The sequence below is a fragment of the Talpa europaea genome, assembly GCF_964194135.1.
Source record: "Talpa europaea genome assembly, chromosome: 3".
Classification (NCBI taxonomy): domain Eukaryota; kingdom Metazoa; phylum Chordata; class Mammalia; order Eulipotyphla; family Talpidae; genus Talpa; species Talpa europaea.
This window is the reverse complement of record NC_140069.1, coordinates 112,564,179-112,576,713: the sequence shown is the minus strand read 5'-3', so window position 1 is coordinate 112,576,713 and position 12,535 is coordinate 112,564,179. Positions and strand designations below refer to the sequence as shown.

At 33.4% G+C, this 12,535-nt stretch overlaps 1 protein-coding gene across 2 annotated transcripts in view; it reads right to left on the bottom strand.

Moving 5' to 3' along the window:
- HGF (hepatocyte growth factor) overlaps positions 1-12,535 on the bottom strand; it is a gene marked incomplete at both ends in the record, with an annotated part of 57,458 nt that overhangs the window by 18,073 nt on the left and 26,850 nt on the right. For both annotated transcript variants that reach the window (XM_084230941.1, XM_084230942.1), the window contains 3 exons: positions 139-241; positions 3,439-3,566; positions 6,340-6,514. In XM_084230941.1, the coding sequence (XP_084087067.1) occupies positions 139-241; positions 3,439-3,566; positions 6,340-6,514 (406 nt within the window). The remainder of the gene's footprint in view (positions 1-138; positions 242-3,438; positions 3,567-6,339; positions 6,515-12,535) is intronic.

The window sequence follows — 12,535 nt, the reverse complement described above, 5'->3', positions numbered from 1 at the left end:
CCATATAATCAAATTGAGTTTTTTACTAGTACATTATGATATATTAAAGAATAAAAAGATGTAACAATGTATATATCTGAATATATGATCAGCTGTTGTCACTGCATGCTATGTATTCAAAGAAAGAAATTTATGCACCTGTGCAAATCTTCCATGTTCTTGTCCCACATTGAGCACGTTAGGCCAGATCGTGTTTTGGATAAATTGCCCATATAATTTTTGCCATTTCCAAGATAACAATCTAAACATAGTTATATGGAAAGAAAGACAATGCATATTAGGGGGGGGGGGATACACCAAAAAACCAAATTTATAATCATATGAATTCATGAAAATCAACATAAAATTAAAAAGCATTCCCAAATGAGAGATTTGAGTATCTCATATTAAAGTATCTTTATTTTCAGCCAAATTTATGAGTCTATGAATCAAATTAAAATTTCAAGGTTTTTTTACCAAAAAAGGAAAAATTTAACAAATGGTTTCTTAGGTATACCAGAGAAATGAGAATTTTTAGAATGACACATATATTTCCCAACATTTTCTTCTGAAACATTGATTTTATTTTATGAGATGTCATTCTGAGTCACGTAAGTCAGATGTTTTACAAATGATCTATAATGTTATTTTATCTGTTTGTTTTCTCAGAAATAAAATCTAATTAAAGGCAGGGATATTACATAGGTGATATTCCGTCCTTCTCAGAGTATAATAACATCATATGATCATGTGGGACATGGATATAGTTTATTCCATTATTGGGGATAAGTCTGATGACTTGGTTAAGGTGTGTAAAAGAAAAACCCTCTCTTCAAATATAGTAACAACAACAACAAATATGTTGGGATCTTTGACATTGTATAAACATATTATTGCCAAAAAAATTTTTACAAAATGACTGTGATTCATTTTTTGTGAGTAAGTTATTGCTATGTTGTTTTTAAATAATTATTTTTCCATTTCCCATATTTCTTTTATTCTCTGACATTCTTCTGTAAATGAGGATTTTCCCTTCTCCCGTACTCTTTTCATAGTCGTAGCTACAGTAATAGCAATAATAGTAGTTCTAGCAGTAGAAGTTGTAATATAAAGATGGAATCATGGATTATCTTCTTATTCAACATGATATTCAAACTATTTCTATTGTTTGATGCCCAAATTTTTACAAATTTAACCAATTGAAGCCACTTTTAACTGGCTCCCATATATTTTATGTCCCATGTGGTTTTATTTTTCACCTTTTTAAAATTGAGAAATTTGTGTTCTATGACACATTGATAGAAGTGTCTATGTTCTTAATGAAAACAATATAAAAAGAGTAAAGTTCTTCCAAGTATGTTTGTTCCAGTCCTACATTTAAAAAGAAACACTATTCCATATTTTGAAATAACATTCAGTCTATAAAAGTGACTTTTAAATGTTCCTATTCGCATTCCCTTAGGATATGTTATCTTTCATGTACTTTATGATACATACTTCTAAATCATCAATCTAAATGTGGAATTTATATTTCCTTTTATATGGAGAAGGATAATAGTGACATTCTTTCAAGTGTTTGTACATACATATCATACATATAATAATGCATACCATTAACCTGGCAATATCCTACAACTACATGTCCATCAAAATTTCACACCTATATGTTAAATTGACTAAGTGTGTTACCTAAGTGGAAACACTTTGTCATTTTCAAATTGTTCCATGAAACTCTAATTCAAGAATAATATATTGGTAGTGAAATAATGCACCATATTGTTAAATTATGGATGAAATGAAGAAAGGATGAAGTAATGGAAAGGTCCTTTTAAGGAGAGTTAGATCCAACCCCAGCTGTGGTCCTTTGGAAATTTAGGCAAGTTATTTAAATTCCATAAAACTAGTTTTCTTATCTATTAATGTGCATATTTAGTATATTTGCAATAACATGTGCCTAACTTTCAAATTCTTCATATTCTACTGTCTGTGCCTTTGATTTTATATGTATATAAAGCATCTTAACACACACTAGAAGCTTACAAAAAAAAATCGTTCTCATTTGCTTCCATCAAATTATCAGCAATTAGTTTAACTAATTCTAAGTCAGAGACTTAGAAGATCCAGCTGGTTTCAAACTTTCTTTAATTATTGGTTTCCACATTATTTCCAGCTGACCTTTCGAATCTTTCAAAGAGCGGTGAAATTGACTGAAAAGAGACTCATCCCCTGTTCCCTTCAAAACTGCTTCAAACTTGTTCATGAAAAATTGTAGTAGAGGATAGAAGTATGTAATGCCAATAAATCCATGAAATGGAGCTTTAAATTTGGCTTGAACTCTTTAGGATAATGTGGGACTGACCATGACCATCACTATTAAAGTCATGTACAATAATAAGGTTACTTAAAAATTATTTTTAATTCATTATACTACAATAAATGTCTAGAGCTTCAAATTACTATTAATATTTAACAAATTATTTCTCTTTAAGATCTACTTTAATCTGACTTTACTACTGTTCCCTGAAACAGTTCTCTCCAGTTGCCATCTGCAATTCCAGTTAGTGGATTTTTTGTTCCACCACTGTACACCATCTCCTTTGCTAACACCCATGTCCACATCATTCTCATCTTTTGCTTGAATTATTGAAACAATTATTCAATAGATCCCCCTATGTTGAACCTTTTCAGAAATTCTGCCTATTTGCTATAATATAGCTAAAGTGGTCCAATTAAAATTTAAGTCAGATGTATCCTTTAATTCATATTTTACAACTTTAATCAGGGTCTTTTCTCTTTCAAAATAAATGTAAATCCTTCTAATTCCTCCAAGTCTTATGCAGTTTTAGCCCAGCTGCCTTCTAATCTCATCTCTTACTACTGTCTACCTTACTCATTTTCTATCAGCCACAACGATGTGCTGTTTTCTTTTAATTTATCAGGCACTCTCCTATTTCCTGTCAGTTTCCTCTTCCTAGTGTGTCTTCTTTAAAAACATATGCATATGGCACAAGCTGCTCCCTTACTTCTTTCAAGTCCCCCATAAAAGTTATCTTAAAATGCAAGCTCTTCCCAGACTATTCAAATATGAAATAGCAATAATTCCCTCCTCTAACTCTGGGACATTTTTCTCCATAGCACTTACCACAAACTAGCTTAGTATCCTCATCACCATCTTAATTTTGTTTGTGTTCTGTTGTTGAAAATTAGGGGGCAGAGGATTGCATTCTGTTTACTAAAGCAGTGGCTAGAACTGTGCCTGGCACTAGCATATACTCAAATAAATAAATAAATGTTGAGTAAATGAATATATCAAAGAATTTCAACTTTAGATTTGATGATTTTGTTTTTTAACTAACAAAACAAATCCAACAAGAAGCAGATCTGCTGTAAAATGTCCTCTCCATTGAGGCATTTCCCCTGGATTTAATCATGCCCACACTGCAAAATGTCAGCTGTTACCTTGTCCACTTGACACGTCACATTTTGGAATTTGGGAACAGTAGCCAACTCGAATGTTTGGATCAGTGGTAAAACACCAGGGTGACTCAGCCCCATCTGGATTTCGGCAATAGTTTTCTCGTAGGTCCCTGATGAGAATAAGCACGGTCATGTAAATTGCATGAGTTCTTACATTGGAGAAGTTAGCACTATTACATTTCTGAAATCTCAAAATGTGTCACTGTCTATAAATAGAGTCCTAAGTTTTTCAACTTAGGATAGTTATAACAATTTAGAATTCATTATACATAACTAAGACTGCCCATATTACTAAAATAAATGCTGTCAGATGTCGGTATTCTTTCCCTTTCAATGCTTCATGAAAGAGAAATGGTACTTCATTCTTCTCATTCTCAAGACTTGGTCTCTCAACTGTTTCAATTTTAATAAACTGACCTGTTATTTATTATATTTTCATAGCCCATATGTAATAAAGAAAAAACATATAACCTCTCTTTCTGCAGAAGAGGCTTTTATTTATAGTCACTAACCACTCTAATTTACAACAAAAGTTCAACTATTCAAAATCACACATTTACCATATACACAAAACAACTATTTTTTCCTTGAATTCTACATTCTTTGATTTACTTAATTCACTGCATGGTTTTCTACAATTGCAAAGTAGTTTTTTTTTTTTTTTAATGAAAGAAGCTACTCAAAATCTTTGTAAATATTTCTTTTTTTAAAAGATTTTATTTATTTATACAAGAGTTGGGGTACAGGCCAGAGGTGCGGGAGGATAAGAGGATTCACCAGAGACAGAGCAGGGAGCAGAACAGGCAGATGGACCAAAAGCACTGCTGAGGGGAGCAGCAGGTGAGAGGCGAGACAGGAGAAGTCTGCTGCGCCATGTGGGTATCTCCCTGGCCGGCCAGGGATCAAACCGGTGCTGCAAAGGCTGCGTACAGCTTCACAGTGCTGTGCTCAATCCACTGCACCACTGGGTAGGCCCGCTTTGTAAATATTTATATAAAATTAAGGCTTAGTTGTAATATAGAAAACCTAACTTTTGGGGCCTCCCTGGTGGCGCAAGGGATTAAGACGCAGTACTATGAAGCTAACCACAGCCACTGCAGCATGAGTTCAGCCCCCGGCCAAGGAGGTGACCCACATGGCGCAGCAGACCACTCCTGTCTAGCCTGATGCGCCCCTCAGCAGTGTATTTCAGTAGATGTGCCTGTTCTGCTCCCCACTCTGTCTCTGGTGAATCTCCCTCATGCCCCCCACTCCTCATCTCTGGCCTATATCCCAGCTCTTGAATGCATAAATAAAAAAAAAAAATTAAAAGATTTATTTATTTATTTATTTATACAAGCACTGGATACAGTCAGAAGCGCAGGAGGGTGAGAGAATTCACCAGAGCCAGAGTGGGGGAGCAGAACAGGCAGAAGGACCAAAGTACATTGCTGAGGGGAGCAGCGGGTGGCAGGTGAAGTCTGCGCACCTTGTGGGACCCTCCTCCGGTGGCCGGGGAGCAGTCGGGGATCGAACCAACACTGCAGAGGCTGCGGGCAGCTTCACAACCCAGCGCTCAACCGCTGCGCCACCGGGGAGGCCCAATAAAAATTTTTTTTTTAAAAGAAAACCTAACTTTTCATGTTGCCAATTTATTACATGTACATCCTTAATTTTGCCAGTGATTTAAATAAGGTATTTAAAGTTCTCAATAAGTCTCTTGAAAGTCTTTACTGATATCTCTGTATGTAAAAGACTTTTATCTTAACTAATCTTTTCTTTTCTTTTCTTTTCTTTTCTTTTCTTTTCTTTTCTTTTCTTTTCTTTTCTTTAATACTTATTTCTGAGGTGAGAAATACATGGATCAAGCATAGAAGGTGAATTGCTGGGGAGGAAATTAGGTAACTAAACCTTGAATGCAAACTATGTATTTGTTATTATAAATAATGAAAAAAAACCATAGCAGATGAATATTTACTATCTAAGCAAATATGTTAAAATAGCTTTTAAAAAGACCATAAAATATCTTCTCTCTCCAGTATGTAGACCAACCGGTGCTCACAGTTTTCCATCTTGAAATGTTAAGCTCTCTTATTAAAAGCCAATTACATAAAGCCAATATATGTTATTTATAGGTGCTATTTCAGCAAAGCCACTATGAATGACACCTGTGTTATAAATTTCAAAAGCAATCATTTTATGTTTCTCATAACAAGGTGGACAATTTAAAAACAGATGGCATTGTGGCTGTGGCTGTCCAACAAAAGTCAAGTGCTGAAATGGCAGTGAGAGAAAAGGCACGTAACAACTACATAATTACCATGCAGGGAGGTTTCATTGGCTTGATTTATCTAAATAATTGTTTTACTTCCCCACTTTTTAAGAAAATCTAGAAATAATATAAAGCATTAATTTAAAATTTTAAATATTTTGTTTCAAGGCTTTTCCGCTTATCAGTTTATCATGCTGGCTGAAATAAAAGTACACCACTTAACTTCTTGTAAGAGAAAAAAAAATGCACCCTAAAGTTAACATGAAAATTTAAGAAAGCACTAGTTTGAAATTTGCCTGGTTGTCATTACCATTAGTTGGCTATTAAATTGATTTGCCAGAACAAACCTGGATAAGACCTAGGAATGTGATTACTGAAGATCGTACATCAACCATTGGATTCAGAATCACCTAGAGTACTTCTTAAATCTGTATTTGAGATTCAAGTGTCAGATCAAAGGAATCAGAGTCTCTGCGTGCATAGATCTGCCTCTTAACTCCTGATTATCCCTAGGCACAATATAAGGAACACTAACACAGGAATTGGCAAAAAGAAACAAACAAACAACAAAAAAAAAAGCCTCATTTTCTCAAGTACATACTGAAATTTATAATATTTGCTACTTTACTCACTTGCACTTGAAATTTTCAGGAGTTATGTCATGTTGGTGAGGATATTGTGAATCCCAACGCTGACATGGAATTCCATTCCAAATGGTATTGATAGTGCCCCTGTAACCTTCTCCTTGACCTTGAATGCATTCGGTTGTTTCCATAGGGACATCAGTGTCATTCATATTACTGTGAGCTATTGACAAAAATAAATATAACCTTAAGTAAATTTTTTCAACCTGTCATCTCCCTCTTAGAGTTAATTTGTGCATGTATTACCAGCGTTTTCTGTCACATACATTTTTATAATAATTGAGTTTATAATATTGAATTTATCACTATTAATATCTCACTCAACCTAATGGTATTGATATGGTGGACTCAACTGTGGAATTATTCTGCTTATAAAACAGAACATTCTAACTTGGGGCTTAATCTAAGCCAGTTTGAAGATATCATCAAATACTACTTGTAGTTCCTGGCACTGTCTACTCATTGATTGAATTACCATTAGATATAAAATCTCTCTGCATTTTAATGTTTATGTATTGCATATATGTTTTTATAAATCACTTTTATTACTTTAGAAATTGAAAAACATTGATGAGTAATATAGTGACCAAGAAGGACAATAAAAAGCACTATCCTGTAATTTGGTTATTAAAAAGGGTAAAAAAAAAAAAAAGGGTAAGAAAAGAAAAATTAGTGTTGGTCTAGAGGGCAGTTATCAAAAAAGTTCAACTTATTAGTATTGCTATTTCCATTCAAACTTTCCTTTTATTCAAATATGAAATTAGTTTATTCTTGAAAAATTCCATAAAGGCATTTTACTTCTACTACCATTTACAGATGTTAAATATACAACATTTCTGAAATGACTATATAACTATTCCTAAAAGTAATTTGTTTCAATAAATACAAAGTTAATAATGGTATTAACCATAATTTTTCTTTTAATATTTTTAATATGATATATATTCTAAGTTGATATGTTCATTTTTAAATCAACTTACTGGCATTAAAAAGTATATTAGTTGTTCTTAGGAAAATTTATTTCTTGTGTTTTTCCTAGTCTGAATGCAATACTTATCACACTTCATGAAGATCATGAAAATGCAGTAACAAAGTAAAAATACAAAATTAAATTTTTATCACAATTGTATTCTTTCTTTATGTCTTTGCTGTTTACTGTAGTAAAATATAACTCAAAACCTTCCAGAGTAACTAAAATTCATATACCTTTTCAAAACATACATAAAAATAAATGTTTATAGTTTAGGAGAAGGAAGTCAGTATTAAATCCCCAGTTACCTATAGAAATTGACATCATCTAGAACAATTCTAAGATTAGAATAAATATCTCTGATTCAATTATTCTGCAATTAGATGCATTATTTCTTTAAGGGAGAAGTCAGGGTTAAACATATTTCTATGTCTTAAACATGTTCCATTTCTAATAGTATAAGTTCTTTTCAGATGGTTCTTCAACTTAATTTACATTTCTTTCTTTCTTACAAATAATTACTATCTTATGAGACTGAATGGTTTAAGCAGACCTTAAGTTTGGAGTTCTGTCAAGCTTTGCTTTAAAAGGAGGAGGATTAATAACTGACTATCCTAACCACTACCACTGGAATGTGTTGTAAATACAGATTACCACAACTTTCCTTTTAATAATATTTCTTCAGCTCATTTAAAAATGTTTTGATATCTTTTTTTTTTTTGAGGTAACAATGGTTTACAATGTTGTTTTTGATTTAAAGGTATAGGATCTCCCCCTTCAGGTGTTGTTACCGCATCACCTCCCCCACCATTTTTAAAAGTAACAACCCTAAAATCCTTATCATTTGAACCATTATATTAAATAATGTTTTCTAAATTTTCATTGGTACATAAAAATTTTATAAAACATCTTCAAGCATTCCTAAATAGTCATTAAAAGAAAATTTCAGTTATAATGATTAAATTTTAAAAAATGGATTTGAATTAAATATGTACTATTTAACAGATTCTAATCTGCAGGTAAAATGCAAACTTTATGAAATTTACCAAATTATAAAATATAAACTCTTACTGCTCATTAACAAAAATATTGTATAAATATAACATCTTAGACATAGGTGTAGGCTGAAGGTTTTTGTCTGCCCCAAATTCATATACTGAAAACCTAAATGGTTAGGTTAGAAGGGCCACGCCCTCATCAATAGGATTAGTGTTTTTGTAAGAGAGACACCTGCAAGCTCCCTGGTCCATTCAACCACTGCCACATAAGAACTGCCAGAAACAGTCATCTATGAACCAGGGATCAGATCCTCTGAACACACCAAAACTGTCAGAGCATTGACAATGGACTTCCAATCTCCATAACTGTGAGAAACAAATGCCTTGTTTATATGTCATCTAATCTGTATTATAGCAACCTAAACAGGCTAAGACAGGCCACACAAAATGCAAAGAATATGAATAATAATAAAACTTTCTATCCTTTGTTTTAATAAGCACCTACAACATTAGAATATATAAACTATAACAACTTGACCATTTTATTTATTCTTCCATTTTAATTCAGTGAAAATATGCCTTATTACTTCAACTACAAACTTACAGATAATATTGTTATAGTGTTCAGTTAGTAATTTTCTTTAACCAAAAGGGGACCTCAGAAGTTAGTGCATCTATTTATCCAATTTACATGGAGTTGCTAGGTCCCATAAACAAAAACAACATAATCCTAATGTGACTTTATAGAATAAATAGTAATATCAAATAAAGATATGTTAGTTTTCATAAAAAATAAGGGTTATTATGAGACATCATGTGGCTGTTTAATAAATATTATCTGATAAGACCATGAATGATGAATGATTTGCCCATAGAACATTTAACTGGGTTATAAATGTTTGCTCTTTGCTGCCCACGTTTACTTAGTATTCAAACAAAATTAGTTATTTTTGAACTGTAATAAAATAGATTCCTTCTGTTGCAATAATGTATACACATCAAAATGACACAAAAAAAAACAAAAATTTCATACCAGTTGATTAGGAAAGGACTAGTAAATGTTGGGAAAGCTACTCCTTTTGACGTAACTCTTTAACATGGAAATTGAATAAGGTAGAGTTTTCTTGAAGTTTCAGTAACCAAGCAAAGTGTTAAAGAAGCTTAGAAACATCCCTAAATATCAGCTGAAGCTGATCAACATGTTTTTAAAATACATCACCCCCACATATACAAATATTTTTGCAAGTGTGTTTACCAAATCACACTAAAAATACCAGGAACTCTTCTGAGAGTTCCTTACAAATAAAACATTTTGCCGGAGGTGTCAGTAGTGGCTACCCTTTGGAAGCTGATGCAAAGATATTTATATGACACTCAGTGCCCTATGAGGGAAGGAATGTTTTTCTTTGATGATTGACAGAGTTTTCTGTTTGGATATGTTTTAAGGAAAATCACAGTTGCTATTAAAATTTTTCACTGTCCTCAGAATATGATCAAATACAATGGGTGCCACTTGGAACATTAATCTCACTTGGCTGGTGTACATGTGCTGTGATCTGATTGCTATAGTATTTGGTAAGGAATTTTAAGGTTTGAACAGATTTTTTTTTGAGAAAAAGAGTATCAGCTGCTGTGTATTCTTGGGAAGGCATCATGCCCCGAATTGGGGTCAGTGTAACAAGGTCACAATTAACACATTTGAACAATTTTCTCTGTGAAACACTAGTCAAATCCTTACAGTGACCCCAACGTTTGATGGAGATCTGTGAATGGCAATTGGAGAACATGAGTCCACAGGCATAATACAGAGCCCTAGTCAGGGCTCTGTAAGCTCTCTATGAATGATATATAAATGCTACCATTTTCAGTCCTCTCTCTGAAAAAATAATCTATATTTCTTAGTGGTGATAAACTATTAGTGCTGTGTTTCCTACAGCTAAGAATACATTGTATCATAGGCCATTGACAAATACCTGATTATTCCAACCCACTTCTTATTTCTAGCTACTGATGAGCAATGAAACCTAGGATCTGCTTTATTATAGTGAAAAGAGATTGAGAACAGTATGTAAAGCTATTCTCTCATCACCAGACTTATTCTCTTTGGACCACAAAGGGCAGCATCTGTCTCAATGTAGATTTAAAGTGTTGCCTGTCTTAAAATTGACATGGGAAAGTAACACAAAGACCTCCAAAGCACAAACCTCAAATTGCTTGCACGTTTGCTTTCCATGTGAACCTAGTATTCCTATCTGAAACTTTTCCCTGGATTTTATCCAAGCCCTTTGTAGTATTAAATGCTCAGGAGAGAAGATTTTTTGAAAGATTTTTAATTCTATACCCTTATTCCTTAGAAGATAACGTTGGAAAAAACCTGTAAATACAAGACCTTTCCCTTGAGAAAGGGTGTGGATAGCTTTGATTTTTCCACAATCAGAAAATAAGATTTTATTTCTATGAATCTCTATTTTAGCCTTGGATGAATTAAGGAGATGCAGATAAAATTACCTTTCTTACATGCAAACACACTGAATATTAAAAGTTTAGATAGTCTCTTAAAATGATGCCAATGTATAATTGGCTACTAGTAGGAAGGGTTCTTTTTATTTACAACCCATGGCAACATGGGTTAGTCTGCTTGGAATGCCATAAAAAAAAAATACAACAGACTTAGTGGCTTAACCAACAGAAATTTATTTTCTCACAATTCTATAGGCTGGGAAGGTCAAGATCAAGATGCTGGCCAGTTTGGTTCTTGCTGAGAGCTCTCTGAAATACAGTCGACCATTTTCTTTCCATGTCCTCACATGGAGGAGGGAAGAGGCAGATGTAGGAGAAGAAAGAGGAAGGGGGGGGGAGAGGGAGAGAGAGAAAATCTCACCCTTTACTTACAAGATCACTAATCTGATTGCATTAGAGCCCTACCTTTACAATCTCATTTGAACTCCAAAGGCCCTATCTCCAAACACAGTCACATTTGGAGTTAAGGCATCATTGTCTGAATTTAAGTAGACAGAGGTTTTAGCTATCACTTCTAAAATGGTGAGCTATTATTCAACAGTTAGAAAGCCTCAGTTATGTTGGGTGAATAAGTACTAGAGCTTTTTTGTACAATTAAAGCCTATAGCTAACAATAAAATATTGTTTACTAAGAAATTGTTAGGAGTTTAGATATCAAGTTGAGAGTTCTTCCACCACCCCACCTCCACCCTCACAAAGGTGTGGGCAGGAGCACAATTTTTGAGGTGATAGACATGGAGTAGATGCTTTCACAGTGTATGATTTTGTGCAAACTATCAAATTATATACATTAGATATCTTTAGGGGTTTTGCACATCAACTATACCTCAATAAAGCTGTTAAAAATAAATAAAATGTCTCTCTGGACACATATATATATCTAGAAGTTTAAACAATAACAAGGGGGAAGAAAGATGTGGATTAAAATTAGGTAAACCATGATAAGACATCTATTCTTTTTTTTAAAGGTGCAGACGTTAAGACAACTAGCAATAAATGAACAAACCTAATGTACAGGAATATGAATTCTGGGGGTGAGTTGAGGTGATGAGTATGAAGCAAATCTTCCTAGTTGGCAGTTTCTGACATAAAAGCCAGGTTTTCATATGAACATCAAGAAGCGTGGAACCATTTTGGGCTGGATCAGAGAGCAGGGAGGAAAATGTGGTAATATATGATGTTAGAGACATATGAAGGGGGAAGAAAAATATTTTTTTTCTCTTTGTCTTATGGTCAAAGGAAATCATGTGTCTTTATCTGATGTTTATGTATGTGGTATATGTAGTAGGAAAGGGGAAGGATATACTCAGACTTTTAAAATATCATTCTCTTTGTGGTATGGACAAGGAATTGAAGGGGAAAACTATTGAATTTAGGTACAACTACATTAAAAAAAAGTGTTCAAGATTAAAAAAAAATAGCCTCTTGGATAAAAGAGATAGTTATGGGATAAAAATGACTCATTTTAAGAGGTACACAGGAGATAAATTGACAGGTCTTGATGATTCCATCTTGAAAAAAGGAACCGTCATGTCTAGGATTTTTCTAACTGTTTTAATTTTAAGGTGTGTAATTATTGGTACCAAACATGCAAAAGAGAACCTCAAAAGCTGATTAGATAAGTATAAACAGAGTGTCTTAAGAACCAGTCCCATTAGTTTCTCCTTCACATCCCTCTCCCAGGCACACACATACT